The sequence below is a fragment of the Vipera ursinii genome, assembly GCF_947247035.1.
Source record: "Vipera ursinii genome assembly, chromosome: 4".
NCBI classification, from domain to species: domain Eukaryota; kingdom Metazoa; phylum Chordata; class Lepidosauria; order Squamata; family Viperidae; genus Vipera; species Vipera ursinii.
In genome coordinates, this window is record NC_139514.1 from 77,038,106 (window position 1) to 77,055,246 (window position 17,141).

A 17,141-nucleotide genomic window follows, 5' to 3' on the forward strand; every position below is an offset into this window, starting at 1 on the left:
GCCCTGAGTCCTTCGGGAGAAGGGCTGTATAGAAATCAAATTATTAAATTAAATTATTAAGATTCTGTAGAGGTGAGCCTATGGAGCTATTGGTCTGGGTGGTGTTCCTTCTTTGTGTATCTTGGGGAGGCCATAGAGCTTGGGGCATCTGGATGATTTCTCTCTGGAGATGATTCTTTGCTGGATCTCTTCACTGATGGGAGAGGCTTTTATTTTGGATTTGGTGTTTTTTTCTAAGTAGGTGGTGGGGTCTGTGTTTAGAAGTTCGTAAGCGGGGTCTTGGAGTAGGTTGGCTAGTTTGGCTTGGTAGTCAGATGTGTTCATCACCACAGTGGTGTTACCTTTGTCTGCTGGGAGAATAATTATGTTGTTGTCTTTCCTCAGGTTGATGAGTGCTTTTTGTTCTTCTTTGTGTAAGTTGCTTTTAGGTGGATTGCTGGAGTGGAGGACATTGGTGACTTCAAGTCTGATTTTATTGGATTCATCTGGGTTGATTTTGGTTAGGGTGGCTTCAACTTCGCATATGATGTTTTCAGTGGGGATGCATTTGGGGGCGACTGCAAAGTTGAATCCTCTGGAAAGGATGTTGGTTTCTGCTATGGTGAGGGTCCTGTCTGATATGTTATGTACTGTTTGTTTCATGAGTTGCTTTCGGCATTTTTCTAGTCTGTGGAGTTTGTTGGTGTGTGTGTCTGTCTTGTGGGAGGTTTCTGTTTCTGCTCTCCAGAGGACTAGTTGTTTGGATTTGTCCCATAGTGCTGGGTGGATTTTGTTGCTGGGTTTGAGGTGAAGAGTGAGTAGGTCCCTGTTGGTTTGGTCTACTAGGAATCGTTTCTTGTGCAATTCATTTCTGATTAGGGCTAATTCAGTTCTTTTCAGGATCCTTTTGGAGGCTGAGGTTTTAGAGTGGAATTTTAGTTGGAAGCATGTGGGGATCACGTTTTTGTCTCGGCAGTTGTGTAGGAATGTGAGATCGCATAAGATGATGGCTCTTCAGACTTTGAGTTTCTCGTAGGTCCTGGTCAGCAGGAAGGTTTCCTCCCCGTAGAGGTAAGATATTTGTTTTCATAGATTTTCAGGGGTACAGGTATGTAGGTCTTGGCCTACTGTATTTGGGTCTTTTCCCGTGTAAGATTGAGAAATTAATCTCCAAAACTGAACACTACAAGAAGAGAATAATTACAGAAGCCATCAAAATAGAGAAACACCCCCACAACATGAATAAACATGACGATACCTCCCGCCTACCAGACATCTGGAAACTAGCCCTAGTCAACAAACGAATCCCAGCCACAAAAACCGACACCAGACCCACAACAACATAGGATGCCACCACCAATCATCCTCACCAGACTCAAACCCAAACCCACCCCAATGACAAAATGCAACCACCATCCAGAAACTAAACCATGGTGGCATCTCCAGCTGCTGCACCCCCTCCTGACTCCCACACAAAGCAAACTGACACACACCATGAACACAAAGCTAGACCGCAAACTTGGAGCCAAACCAGAGCCTGGGATGTTACACCACAGCCTTCTGCTCAGGACATTACATCACAGAACTCAGGAGGTTACAATACTAAAGCTCGGGATGTCACAACCACCAAGGATGTTGCAGCCCAGAACTCAAGATATCACTACACTAGAGCTCAGGATGTTATCACACAGCCCATCATCCAAGTCATTACAACACAAAAGACTAATGGGCACACAGCCAACACCTCAGCCACACAGGATGTTACAAAACAGCCGACTAAGATACAAACAATAACTCCATCATCCAATCAGGATGTAACAACACAGCCAGCCAACCTGCTTACAGCAACAAAGCCACTACAACACACAACCCCACCAATATTTATAGAGAGACAGCAGCTCCGATCACACTTTGCTCACACAAGCACGAAGCCGAAGACAGCAGCCTGAAGATGACAAGTGGGACCTCATTGAAACATCGCCAAGACACTCTCAATCTTACACGGGAAAAGTCCCGAATATGCCAAGACCTACATACCTGTATCTGTGAAAATCTACAAAAACATATATATATATATATATATATATATATATATATATATATATATATATATATATATATATATATTAACATATATAATCTACAAACATATAACATATAAAATCTACAAAAACATAGTCACTGCTGTGACTACTGCCTGTGGATGGCCTTGGGTTAGGCCGAAACAGGAAATAAAGATTTTTCCAATGTTTGGGGCCTAGCAAGGTAATCTAAATAGTTAACATTTGTGTAAATTACTAACAAAGAATTAAGGGAGACAGAAATGCATTTCAAACTTATTAGTTTTCATCAGTCAGCCATACCCTTCTGAGATTCGAACCTGGGCTGATTGCACATTAGGCAGTTGTTTTTACCTCTTGAGCCACAGGATCTCTCTCGCTTTGTTAGCTTCTGCAAGGGGAGATATGAAATGCATTTCAGTCTCCCTTAATTCTTTGTTAGTAATTTACACACACACACACACACACACACACACACACACACACACACACACACACACATATATATATATATATATATATATATATATATATATATATATATATATATATATATACATATACACACATGTATGTATGTATGTATGTATGTACAGTATGTATGTATATGTATATATGTTTTACTCTTAGAGTTGGAATTAGATGATACTGGGGGGGAGGAATGTGTATGGGAGTTAGTTAGACATAACAATATTGTAACAGTGTGAGAACCAAGATTTTTTGAAATAAGAGATGATAAGAAATGGTGGGTTGGAGAACAGGATGGAAAGCTTGCATTCCAAACTAATTGGAGAATGTGATTTATGACTGTTAATTAGAGGAGGGAATTGTGCTTGATACTATGTGCTCAGGGGAGTGGAATTCAGATTTTGGCTTTGCTATGTATGTGCTGATGCTATGCTACTCAAATAAAGATTCTTTAAGGTAAACAATGCCTTGAAGTTCTTTGAAGAGTTTTATTTGTCGGAACCATCACACACACACACACACACACACACACACACACACACACACACACACATATAATCATGACATGGTTTTGTATGTTATTTCAAGGTGGAAAAGCCATGGGAGGTTGGGAAGGAGGAATCCGTGTTCCAGGATTAGTTAGATGGACAGGAGTGCTGCCAGAGGGCAAAGAGATTGCTGTACCAACAAGCTTAATGGACATCTTTTCCACATTGGTTCATTTGGCTGGAGAAACAGTGCCACAAGACAGGTATGGATGCTACAGAACGTAATATCCCTAAAACTGCTGAAAAGTACTTAATGGTACAGACTTGCTATATTCTGATTTATTGATTTTCAGAATATTTCAGACTATTCCTTCCATTCTGCAACTATGCTGATTTTATTCTAAAAGATAAAAGGTGGATGAAGCAATGGGAAAACTTGGGAGGTTTCAAATTAAAGAAGTAAATGTATTTTTCATAAATTTTGAGAAATGAGGTAAAGCAGTTGCATGATCAAAAGTAATATAAGCAGAATATTTGTTCTACATTTAGGAACACAAGTCCAGATGGCTGGGTGAATGGATGGGAAATAGTTTGATATTGCTGAATTGCTATTCTTCCCATGGAATAGCACTTACAGTGTCCAAAATAACCCCAGTACACTGGTAGAAAGTTTTACCAACATAGACTTGCCTGTAGCAATATAATGGAAAAAATAATATTTCGGAGGTGGTTGAGAGAAAACTGAGTATTCTTGTTCCCATATAAAAGTAAGATCTCTTAAAAGTAAGGTTGACTCTTCATGATTTCATGAACATGTCTATGGAGTCTTATTGGCAGCAATACAGAAGTGTCCTTTTTCAGGAATTCTATTTAAAAAAACAGTTTAACTAACAGTTCCCATCTAAGGAAGAAAACAATCCAAAAATAGCCTTTTAGTTGATATGATTATTCCTTTTTCCATTTGTTCAAAGTAAGCAAAAAATAAATAAATACAGTAGGGCATAGAAGAACTGTTCTATCTTCTTCCTTGTTTAAAGTAACATTTAGAAAATGATGTTATTCTGCCACAAAGTCTCTCCCACTCCTCTTATAAGAACTAATCAATTAAGTTAGCATACAAAGTCTGTTCATTTATTTTCAATGAGATTAGTATTTTGTTCTCAGAACATCATTCCAACCAGAAATTCCAGTTCACTTCAATGAAGGCTTCAAAATCACAATATTTTTAGAAATTACAGAAGTAAATAGAGAATTATTTCTTGCTGAAGAATTCTGCATATGCTCCAGAAAATTCACAGGTACAAGAATTTGGAATTTCAAGGGATTTTGACTGTATATATAGTAGATGTCCAGCTATATTCATTCAAATGTATTAACAAATGTCCAGTTGTTGGACTATTAATGCAAGGCTCTGAATTACTTCAAGTACATCTATTGAAAATCTGTGCTTGTTGTCCTTTTAGGGTAATTGATGGCCGGAATTTGATGCCTTTGCTGCATGGACTGGTTCAGCATTCAGAGCATGAATTTATGTTTCATTACTGTGGAATATACTTACATGCAGTGCGGTGGTACGAGAAGGAGAGTAAGTGTCAAGGGTTCCTCCAAAGAAATCCTAATTTGCCTGTGTTTTAACTTGCAGGGTTATGTGTTGAAATGACCTCAAAACTGATATGCTTTGCATTTTGATTTGACTTTTCTCTATTGGAACAATTTTTTTTCCTTCCACTTTTACCCCTTTCCAAATGTAGGAATGTCAAAATAAATTATTTTTTAAAAACCTGCATACAAAAATAGATATAGTACTCTGTACTACTTGAAAGATGATGGAATGTCAATATTTTGAAGAATTAATGGATCGGTATTTCAGTATCTTGTTTCTTTTAGTTTTCATAAAGAAAAGTCATATCTCTGCTTTACAGTTCAATCAAAAACTGTTACTTTGACCTACGGTGTCAAGGTTCCAATTGATGATCCCAACAAAGAAAGCACAGATGAGACATTCCAATCTCTAATGCAAAACTTCATTGAGCACAGCATATTGGCACTAATGAATAGAAAACCAGCTCTAGTTAAAATGGTGCCAGAACAGTAAATTAAAAGTATATAACAGTGATGGCGAACCTTTTAGAGACCAAGTGCCCAAACCGCAATCCAAAACCCGCTTATTTATCACAAACTGCCAGGGCTGCATAAGCATTGTGGTGACCTCGGGGTGGGGCAGGGAGGCGCCTCTGAGTGATGCCTCTGGCACACAAAACTCGGGGGCACAAAAATGGGCCACTGTGCTGCAAGGTGCAAAAATGGCCACTGCCGCGCTGTACCACGCAATAATGGGGCAGGGCTACTAAGTATCACGCAGGCACTAGCCCCACTCCTTTTGCCACACATACATGTTTGTGGCCCTGTGTGCGCAAGCACGCATGTAAAATGCTTCCCCTCCATTTTCTTCCAGTCCACTAATCAACAGTGGTTGGTGACCTCTGCTCTACCACCTCTACTCAAGCTTACTAGTTGGCCACTTCGCCTCCTGGGCGGGGTTTCTGCTCCGGGCGGCAGTGGCGGTCTGATGGACCTGCTGCTGCTGGCGGCAGTGGCATGTGTGCCAAAAGAGAGGGCTCTGAGTGCCACCTCTGGCACACATGCCATAGGTTCACCACCACTGGTATACCTCCCTTCCCCTCTGATAGTGCAGGTCACATTCTCCAGTTAAGTGTCAGACATTTGTTATGAGAAAATCTTCAATTCCCAGCCAACAGTTCTCCGATGACCTTGATTCTTACAATGGACTGCTCACACACCTGTGATAAGCATTCCAATCATTCCCCCCTCCCACCAGGGTCTGTTGGCAAGCTAAAAAACAACAATGGCTGAAGCAGAATAAGTTTCTTTGAAGCTTGACAGGCTGGTCCCCTAGAAACTGGAAGGAACCTAAAAAACAATAAGCACACATTACATGAGGGTCCCAATTTCCGGGGACACGTATTATGGAATTTCTCTATTAAGCAATCCACCTTAACATTATGGGCTTTTGTCCATGTAGCCTCCAACATAGGGTAACCCTTCCACTGGATTAGGGACTACAACTTACCCTTGTGGATTCTAGAGTGTAGGATCCTTTTAACTTCATAATGTGTCTACACACACACACACACACACACACACACACACACAATGATGGGACCCGGGGCCTCTTTCTCAACTGATCTCATCCTAGAACCCTGAAATGGTTTCAGCAGGCTGCAGTGAAACACCAGTTGTACTCTACCCAGTATTCTGGACAGCCTTAACTCTAGTAATCAGATTGATGACTTTTACAATGGTAAAGGACCCTATGTACTTTGGACCTAGCTTTTTGCAAGTTTGTTTCAACTTTAGATATTTTGTACACAGACACATTTTATCTCCTACATGGAATGTCCCCTGAGGAGCTTGCTTTTTATCTGCCTGTTTCTTCTGGTTTCCTGTTGCTTTGTTTAAACTTTCTTAATGTTGCTCCAGACACTCTGGAATGAGTCTACCCACTCAGCTAAAGTGCCTGAGGAGGGAGGCTCCTGAGGGCATTCTGGCATAGGTGCAAATTCTAGCCCTGTGGCTATCTTAAAAGGAGTGAAACCTGTGTTACTGTGTATCATGTTATTATATGCCCCTTCAGCGAATGGCAGGAGCCCTGCCCAGTTAGACTGCTAGTAATTTACATAACAATGCAGGTACTGTTCCACCATTGCATTGGCTCATTCTGTGGCCCCATTTGTACTCAGATGAAAAGCTGAACTAAGCCCCTGGGAGGACCCAATCATCCTTATAAATTCTCTCCAGAACCTAGCAGTGAACTGGACCCCTCAGTCTGAAATGATGCACTTGGGCTTCCCATGCAGATGCTAAATGTGCTGCAGAAACATCTTTGCTAGCTTCTGGGCATAGGGGAGTCCATGGCATGCAGTGAAATGGGCTTGCTTGGAGAACAGGTCCACAACAGTCCAAATCACAGTGTTTCCCCCACTCTTGGGTAGTTCCACAATGAAGTCCATGGCTATCTCCTCCCAGGGTCTGGTCAACTCAGCAACCTGCTGCAGCAACCCCGGCCTCTTTCCTGCAATTCTCTTACTGGCTGTACACACAGCACAGCTTTTTTCATAGCTTTCAATATCCTTTTTCATCTTTGGCCACCAAAACTGATGGTTACCTTGATGTGCTTGGCATCGTGGCTATGCTCCAAAATTTGTAGTCGCAAACTGTCTGGGATGTACAGCTTGTCCCCCTTCCATGCCAATCCATCCCTCAGGGTTAGCTGTCTTTAATAAGCCCCAAACCACATGTCAGTTTGTATCTCCTGTTTTAGTTGCTGGGCAAAAACATTGGTAGGAGGTGAGCTCCTTTTTTCTTTTGTTGCCTGATGGTGCTTGTGCTGCTTGCTGCCTCATAGGGATGATGGAGTTCATCACCTCCTCTTGATTACTCTTATACTGAGGGATGTAGGACAAGTCGTCTGCCAGGAAATTCTCCCCCCCCAAATGTATTTCAAGTCAAAGTCAAACCACTTGAAATAATGAGCCCACCAGACTTGCTTGGGGGAAAGTTTCTGGGAGGGGCTTTTAAGTTTTTATGGTCAATCCACATCTTGAATGGGTTTTTACTCCCCTCCAGGAATTGCCTCCAGGTTACAAGCACCCACCACACTGCAAAGTCTTCTTTTTCCCACGCGGTGCACTCTCGATCTGGTTCAGTTTTCAGGACGTGTTTGTGCACAGTTGCAGCTTCTCCTCCTGGTTTTGCTGGAGGAGGACTGCTCCCATGGCCACATTCCTGACATCTTCTTGAATTACAAATGGCTCCTCTGGGTTTGGATGTTTTAAAACTGGCTCAGCCATGAACAGCCCTTTCAATTTTTCTTTTTCTTTTTTTATTGAAAAGTTTTACAGTACATTTTTTAATACAAAACCCCTCCCACCCCCCTCCCCTCTCCCCAAACCTCCCCAACTCTCCCCTCCCCTCCCTCCCCCTCCCCAACTTCCCAGAGCTAAATACAGGGTATAAAAATACAAACAAACATAATCTAAAATATGCAAACAACAATAAAATATTAAATTCTATTGCACTTTAACTCTTAATAAAATAATTACAAGCTAGTTATACATCATATAAATCCACTACTTATTCAACTGCTAAGTGAAACTTTTTAGTCCCATATTTATTCTGGATATAATCAATCCATCTTCTCCACTCCACAATATCTCTGTTGCGATTGGTCTTTCAAATATGCTGAAATCTTTGCCATTTCTGCCAAATTAGAAACTTTTAAAGTCCGTTCTTCTATAGTCGGCAGTTCTTCCTTCTTCCAATATTGCGCTACTAAAAGTCTCGCTGCCGTAATTAAATTCAACATCAACTTAGTGTCCACAACGGTAGTATCTGTGATAATACCCAATAAAAACAGTTGCAGACAAAACTTTATCCTTTTCTTCAATATTTTTTGCATATTCCACCAAATTTTAATCCAAAAAGCTTTAACCCTTTTACAAGTCCACCATATATGAAAATACGTTGCATCCTCACAACCACACCTCCAACATTTGGGCTGGCAGTTCAGATACATACTTGCTAATTTTTTAGGATCTAAATGCCACCTATAAAACATTTTGTAAAAGTTCTCTCTTAAATTTTGGGCCTGTGTAAATTTTACATTTCTCACCCAAATCTTTTCCCAAGTATCCATTGTTATAACTTCTTGAAAATTCTGAGCCCACTTTATCATACAATCTTTAACAAGTTCCATCTCTGAATCAATTTCTGTCAATGCAAGATATATCCTTTTTATATGTGCTTGACCTTGATCTCTAATTTGCTTTACCAAATTTTCATCAATCATTGAAAAACCAGTTTTCTGGTCCTCTTTCCACCTAGCCTGTAATTGCCCATACTGAAACCAGTTTTGTACAATCTTTTCTTCTTTTAAAATATTATATGACTTTAATTGCCATACATTCCTTATATGTAGTCACATCATGTTTAAATCCAACATTTATATTTTCTATTGCATGTTTAGGTATTGCCCAAATAGGTATCTTATAATTTAACTTCTGTCTGTACTTTTTCCCAACTCGCAACAGAGCATACCTTAAAATATGTATCTAAAACACATTATCCACCTTCTTATCATACAATAAATACACATGCCATCCAAATAACAAATCATGACCCTCAAGATTTAATAATCTCGCTTGTGTTAAATTAAACCAGTCACTTATCGCTGACAAACCAGCAGCTTCATAATATAATTTGAAATTAGGCATTTTAAGACCACCTCTTTCACGCGTATCTTGCATTATCTTAAATTTAACTCGTGGCTTTTTCCCTGCCCAAACAAATTTATTAATTCCTTTTTTCCATTCCTCCAAATTTAAATCCATTTTAAGTATAGGTATCATTTGAAATAAAAATGAAAATTTTTGGCAAAACATTCATTTTCACTGCTGCAATTCTTCCCAATAAGGATAATTGTAATTTTTTCCAACTATCTAATTCTTTTTGTAATTTTCCCCATAACTTTTCATAATTATTTTTTTTATTGAAAAGTTTTAACATACAGTTTATCTTTAACAATCCCCCCTCCCCCTCCCCTCTCCCTCCCTCCCTCCCCCCCTCCCCCCTCCCCCCCAACTTCCCAGAGCTAAATACAAGGTATAATAGAAAAAAACAATCATAAACAACCATATACTAACAACCATAATTATTTTTATATAACTTCACATTTGAGGGTGACAAATATATCCCCAAATATTTAACCCTTTTAACCATTTCAAATCCCGTTAGCTCTTCTAGAACAGCCTTTTGTGATACTGTCCTGTTTTTAGACAACATTTTAGTTTTTTGTATGTTGACCTTAAATCCAGAAACTTTCCCATATTGCGTTATTATCTCCATCAATTCTACAACTGAATAATCAGACTGAGTCACTGTAACAACCAGATCATCTGCGAACGCCCTCAATCTATAATCCTGGTCTCTAATTTGAATTCCCTTAATTTTATCCAAATCACGTATTTTAATCAGTATTATTTCCAATGTTAAAACAAATAATAGAGGTGACAACGGGCACCCCTGCCTTGTACCTTTTTCAATATTACATACTTCAGTCAGACTATTATTAACTATTATGCGGGCTGTTTGCTTTTGATATATTGCCCTGATTGGTTGTAAATATTTATCCCCAAATTCCATTTTCTCTAATACTTTCATCAGAAATTGCCAATCCAATTGATCAAAGGCTTTTTCAGCATCCAAGAAGATCAATGCTGCAGGGATCTGATTGTTTCTCTCCAAAAATTCCAACAAATCTACTATATGTCTCACATTGTTCTTCATTTGTCTACCACTTATAAACCCAGTTTGATCACCATGAATTACTTGTTGTATTACCCTCATTAATCTGTTAGCTAAAACTTTGGCAAATATCTTGTAGTCCGTATTCAAAACTGATATTGGTCTATAATTTTTTGCTTGGGTGACATCCTGATCTTCCTTCGGGATCAAGGAAATAAAAGCAGTCTTCCAAGACGGAGGTACCCCTCCTCCCATTTGAATTTTCTGGAACAATTCCCTTAAAGGCTTCACCATCTCTAACTGTAAATTTTTATAATACACAGCAGTCAATCCATCCGTACCCGGCGATTTGCCCACTTTCAGTTGTTTGATTGCTAAAAAAATTTCTTCATCAGTTATCAATTGATTCATCCCTTCCTTTTGTTCTTACGTAAGAACAGGAATATTAGCTCTTACCAAATAATAATCTATATCTGCATCTCTATTCTTATCTCTAGCATACAACTTAGAATAAAAATCAACAAAAGTCTTTTTGATAAGACTCTGCTGGTACACTACCTTACCCTTACGTTCTATTCTATCTATATTATAAGCCCTTTGCTTCTTCCTTAACAAATAAGCTAACCATCTACCTGGTTTATTAGCATTACAAAGAATATTATGTCTAGCATACTGTAAATTAGTTGCCACTTGATCTGCCATTAACTTATCAAACTGACCCCTTAATAAAGTAATTACCTCTTTAATCTTCCCATCAGATGGATTCAAAATTAAAGCCTTTTCTTTTTCCTTAATTTCATCCTCTAATTCTTTCCTCCTAAATTCCAAGTTACATCTATATTTATTGTTCAAATATATTAATACACCTCTCATATAAGCTTTACTAGCATCCCAAACCATCTCAATAGAAGTACCTTTATACATATTAATTTTAAAAAATTCCTTCATCTGTTTTTTACACTCTTCCACATTTTCCTGATATCTAAACAAATTTTCATTTAAGTGCCAGGACCGTCTATCCGTATTATCTTTTTCTATCTCTAACCATACTATGATCAGACATAGTTCTTGGACAAATCTTGATCTTCTTAATCCTAGAAAAAAAATCATTAGTAATTAATACAAAGTCAATCCTGGAGAAAGATTGATGCCTGTCGGAGAAAAAAGTATAGTCCTTTTCTTGCAAATTCCTTTCTCTCCAAATGTCTCACAATTCCAAGTCATCCTTCATCTCAAAAAAAGATTTAGGCAATTTAGCATGACTTGGGGTGCTTTTAAAAAAACAACCCTTGTCCATTTGTACATCCAAAACACCGTTCCAGTCTCCCATCAAAATGCAAGATTTATAATCCCACTGAATAATCTTGCTGTGTAATAAACTGTAGAAATCTCGTTGTTGATTAGGAGCATATAGTCGAACCAAAAGCGTTTTCTTGCCTTCTATTAACAGTTCAATTATAACGTATCTTCCTTGTTTATCTGCTTCAATTAAAGCCGCTCTCAAAGTATTCTTAACATAAATAACCACTCCATTTTTCTTATCAGTTGCAGAAGCAATAAACTGTGTGCCCAACCTTGAGTTTAACAAATACTTTTGATCCGTGACTCTAATATGTGTTTCTTGTAGACAAATAACATCATTCTTAAATTGTTTTAAGTATTGAAATACTTTCTTTCCCTTCTGTGGTGAATTTAAACCATTAACATTCCAGGTTAGAAACTTTGTCGCCATCTTTCGCGACCTGATGTTTTGGAGCGCTTCTTCCAAAATCACCTGCACTCTCTTAGGTCGCGCTCCTCCCACTGCTTCACTGTAAGTAAGTTTTGGAGGTGCCATCATAACTCTCTGCTGTTCTTGTTCTTGCTCTTGTCTCATTCGTCTAGCAGCAGCACGTGTCATTCTCTGGTCTCTAACCTCCTCCGATGATACTGAAATTTGATCCACTCCTGTAACTTTGTGGAATTCTCCATCTTTCATCTGCACTCTCCCTCACCATTCTTCTTTTTAGATTCCAAAAGTGGTATGGGGACTGCTTTTAAAACATTAGTATAAAAATCACGTGCCTGTAACACTGTAAGAAGACGATGTCTCGTGCCTGCATACGTCACCACCATACCCACCTGTATCTCCCATCTGAACTGAATATCCCGTCTTAATTCTTGTGCCAGAAAAGCAAATTCCTTCCTTCTCCTTAAGATTCTTGGAGGGATCTCTTTTAAAATTAAACTTCTTGTTCAGCAATTGCAAATTTATTATTGTAAAAAGCTTAAATAACCACATTTCTAATTGCTCTCTTTGTAAAGTAAACCACCACATCTCTGGGTAATTTCCTTTGTCTTGCAATCCACGAATTAACACGAAATATTTGGTCTATATCCTCCATAATTTCTTCTGCTGATTGCTCCAAAACACCTTCCAAAGCCTCTGAAACTATTTTTTTCAAATTTTCCTTAGAATCCTCTTTTAAACCTCTAATTCTTACAGCGAACTCCATCTCCCTGTACTGTACCAAGGTCAAATCGTCGTCAATCTTATCCACCACATTTTCAGTCTCTGTCATTTTTGCATCTAATCTGATATTATTTTGGCTGAGATCTTCCACTCTCTCGTCCAGACGCTCTATACATACAGCCATGCCTTGAAATGCAAGTAAGATGTCTGCCCTCATTTCTGTAAGCTTCTCCTCCATAAGTTCAGCTAATTGTTGAGATTGCTTTTTCAAAGCCTCTTGCAAAACATCCTGCAGATCTTTCACTGTAAAAGTTGGTGCAGGTGCAGGTGCAGGGGGGGCATAAAGCTTGTAGCGAAGATTGCTGCACCGGAGAATCCCCCACACTTCTAGGAACTTTAGAAGATTTGGCAGCCATTTTCACCCACTATTGCCTGTTACGCACTTTCACTTTTATCAAACTCCACAAAGTCCACCGAGTTAAAGATCATAAACCTGCTTTCACCTGATTCTCCTGTACCGCTCTGCCTGTATCCAAGTTATCTGAAGTTCACTCTTGCTGGCAGGGATTGTTGCTTTGTCCTTCTCTGCTCCAAAGCCCTGGAGCAGAGGCGTCCTGAGGTCCGGAGCAAACTCAGGCTTCGGGAGGGCTCGATCCTTCAGCCACCAGAGTTTCAACTCTGGCGGCCTGGGAGAGCTCTACCCCTGCCTGGGCGCTCACCCCCTCCTCTTCTCCTGAGGAGCGGGCTTCCGAGCCATCAAAACAGCTGATCGGCGCTGTTTTCGGCGGCTCCACGGAGACGACGGGGCTGACAGCCAGAATGGCTGCCGGCGGCGGAGCCTTGCCACCCGGAAGTCCCCCCTTTCAATTTTTTCAAATGCCGCTTAGCTTTCTATCATCCAGTTCAAGGGCTGGATCAGCCAGGGCTTCTCTCCCCTTCCTGCCATTTTCAATTGTCCCATGATGGGCAGGGCAGTCTTGGTGAAGGAAGAGATGAATTGGGTGTAAAACTTTGTAAAACAGAAGAAGCTCTGTAGCTGCTTACAGGTCTGAGGACCTTGCCATTCCAAGATGGATCTCACTTTCCCTGGGTCCATCTCCATCCCCTCACACAACACTCTGTAACCTAGGTAATCTAGGCTGGTTTTGTGAAACTCGCATTTTAACAGTTTGGCATATAGCTTAGCATCCAAAAGTTTTTTCAGCACCTGCCACACACGTTTTACATGTTCATCCAATTTCTCAGAGTAGGTGAGGATGTCATCCAGATAAACCAAAACTCTCTTGTAGAGGTGCTCATGCAACACCTCATTTATGAGCTGCATAAATACAGCTGGGTTCCCTTGTAGGCCAAATGGCAACACCTTAAATTGGTAGCTTCGTAGGGTGCAGTTGAAAGTTTTCCACTTGTTGCCTTCCTTCATTCTCACTCAATAGTATGCCTCACTCAGGTCCAATTTTGTGAAAACCTTCCCATTGGATAAGTGTTCCAACTTGCCTGTCATAAGGAGGAGTGGGTACATGTTTTTCACACACACTCCATTAATTCCACCAAAATCAATGCACAATCTAAGCAACCCATCTTTCTTCTTTTTGAATAGCACAGGGGCTGCCACTCGGGATTTTGCTGCTTGGATAAATCCCCTCACCAAATTCTTATTGATGTAGTCCCTCAGCTCCCTCATTTCCCTTGGAGTCATGGAATACATTTTTTGCTTTGGGAGTTTCAGTCCAGGCAGAATCTCAATGGTACAGTCTGTGGGGCAATGAGGGGACAGCACGTCACACTCCTTCTCAATATTCTCTGCTGCTCCTCCCCCTGATGCCTTGCTGCATTTGGGGTTTCCTTTTACCTTTCTCTCTGGTATGGACCCACCCTTCTTTACCCCTGGGAGGTCAGGCTCTTCCTTTTCATTACTACTCACTTTGCAGTTTTCTCCCAATGGACCTTGGTGCTCCACTTACCTAGCCAGGACAATCCTAAAATTGCCGCCTTGGCCATTTTTGGGGTGACCACAAACCTAATAGTCTTTTGGTGGTCCCCTAGCCTCAGGTGCCCCGGTTCAGTCAAGTAGAAGGCAGTTAGACCCCACCCACCAGGGAACCATCAACTTGCTCAAATTTGATGGGCTTCCATGAAAATGAATACATGAATACAGGCAACATAACAAGATTGCTTGTCTCAATGGCCACACTAGAATTGAAACAGTTATACTGGTGAAAACTAGACTGTTTAAAACTTGTTCATTGTTTGCTTCCATTTTAATCAATCAGATTCTTTCCCATCAGGTGGAAAGGTGTGGAAAGCCCATTATGTGACCCCAATTTTCCAACCTGAAGGATCTGGAGCCTGTTATCATATTAAGTACTGTCCATGTTCTGGAGAAGGGGTCACCCATCATGATCCTCCTCTACTGTATCATCTCTCAAGAGACCCTTCAGAAGCCATGCCTCTGTCAGCAGACAGTGAACCACAATTTTACACAATTCTTGAGAGAATAAACAAAGCCAGAGAAGAGCATCGCAAAACTCTCACTCCTGTCCCACAACAGCTGTCTTTCTACAATATCATCTGGAAACCATGGCTCCAACCATGCTGTAGGTCATTTCCATTTTGTTATTGTGACAAAGAAAACAATATGTAATATAGTCATCATTTTTGAAGTTGTTTGTTTTTCATGTTTTATCACGTCTAGAAAAATAAACCCTCTAAACAGCATAGCATTCACTGGATATAAGAGAGTTTAAAATGTGTTGTGTTGCAAAGAAAGATTCCATCTCAGCTTGGGGTGGTGGTTTGTTTTGGGTATCTGTGTTTCCAGGATTAATGACATAAATAATAGAAATAGATTTTATTGCAATTTATTAATTTCCATTCAGTAAGGGAGACCTAGATTACTCTCCATGAGTTTTGCTTTAACATAGCATTCTACACTGAACGTCATGTGAGTCTCAGAGCCCTCTACTTTTAATTAGGATTTTATAAACTAAACATAATGATACTATATGACCCAGCAGCCTGGTACACTTACAACTGTCATTTCCAAAACTTGGTTTTCCATTATACATATGTACTTGCTTCTCATCTTCTATTTCTCCATAATGGGTTTTAGAGGTTTTAAATGTAGAAAATTGTGATTATGCTGGATTCACCTATTAACCAGGGCAACTTGGACTGAGGCAACTGCCTCAGTCATCAGTCGGAGCAGTCACGTGATACCGTGCTTACCTCCAAATTTTTTATAGTATTAAAAGGTTACAATTTACAACCATAAAAACTAATACAAAAAAAATAAAATTTGTATGTGCAGAAAATAAAAAATATACTAAAGAAAAAAATAGTATATGTAAAGAAGTATATTTTCATGATGTCACACTTTATGACCACATTGCTTAGGGGGAGAGAATTGCCAGTTGCAATTGTCCTTGTTCAGCATCAGACCAGGACTGTAGCCAGGCACAAAAGAGCAGAGCTTGTATGGTGACAACAAAATGCATATTTCACCATTTTTGGCATCATCATTGTTATGTATTGAGATAAGTTGCTTGTAAACTGTGTGTGTAATGGTTAACAGCCATTATGGTTAAACTCCAGACAGCTTGTCTCTGGAGTTGTTACTTTACATTTTAAGGCAGGAAGTTACTATTTAATCTCATTGGCTGCCGACTAGCGGCAGCTCGGATAAATAGAAACTGAGCAGTGTTTGGGGCTCCTTCTGTTATGTTGGACAAACAGGCAAAGTGGCAATGGACGAACGTCCATGAGAAAAGCTTCTTGGGGACCTCCGGGTGGCAAGGCGTCGCCACAGGCAGCCATTCTGGCTGTCAGTCCCGCCGGCTCCGTAGAGCCGCCGAAAACAGCACCAATCAGCTGTTTTGACGGCTTGGAAGCCCACTCCTCGGGAGAAGAGGAGGGGGTGAGCGCTCAGGTAGGGGTAGAGCTCTCCGGGGCCGCCAGAGCTAAAGTTCTGGTGGCTGAAGGATTGAGCCCCCCCGAAGCCTGAGTTTGCTCCGGACTGCGGGGCGCCTCTGCTCCGGGCTTTTTGGAGCCGAGCAGGGCGTCCGCAACCATCCCTGCCAGCAAGAGAGAACTTTAGAGAACCTGGATGCAGACAGAGCGATACAGGAGATTCAGGTGAAAGTGAATTTATGATCTTTAACTCAATGGACTTTGTGGAGTTTGAAAGTGAAAGTGCGTAGCAGGCAATAGTGAGGGAAAATGGCTGCCAAATCTTCTAAAATTCCTAGAAGCGTGGGGGCTTCTCCGGTGCAGCAATCTTCATTACAAGCTTCAATGCCACCTGCACCTGCACCTGTACCAACTTTTACAGTTAAAGATTTGCAGGATGTGTTGCAAGAGGCTATGAAAAAG

At 40.3% G+C, this 17,141-nt stretch overlaps 1 protein-coding gene across 2 annotated transcripts in view; it reads left to right on the forward strand.

Annotated features, from left to right (window-relative positions):
• Nucleotides 1-16,937, forward strand: part of LOC310639678 (arylsulfatase D-like) — a 68,708-nt gene extending 51,771 nt beyond the window's left edge. For both annotated transcript variants that reach the window (XM_083361512.1, XM_083361513.1), the window contains 3 exons: nt 3,096-3,258; nt 4,459-4,580; nt 15,059-16,937. In XM_083361512.1, the coding sequence (XP_083217638.1) occupies nt 3,096-3,258; nt 4,459-4,580; nt 15,059-15,414 (641 nt within the window). In that variant the 3' untranslated portion in view covers nt 15,415-16,937. The remainder of the gene's footprint in view (nt 1-3,095; nt 3,259-4,458; nt 4,581-15,058) is intronic.
• The last annotated feature ends 204 nt before the right edge of the window (nt 16,938-17,141 follow it).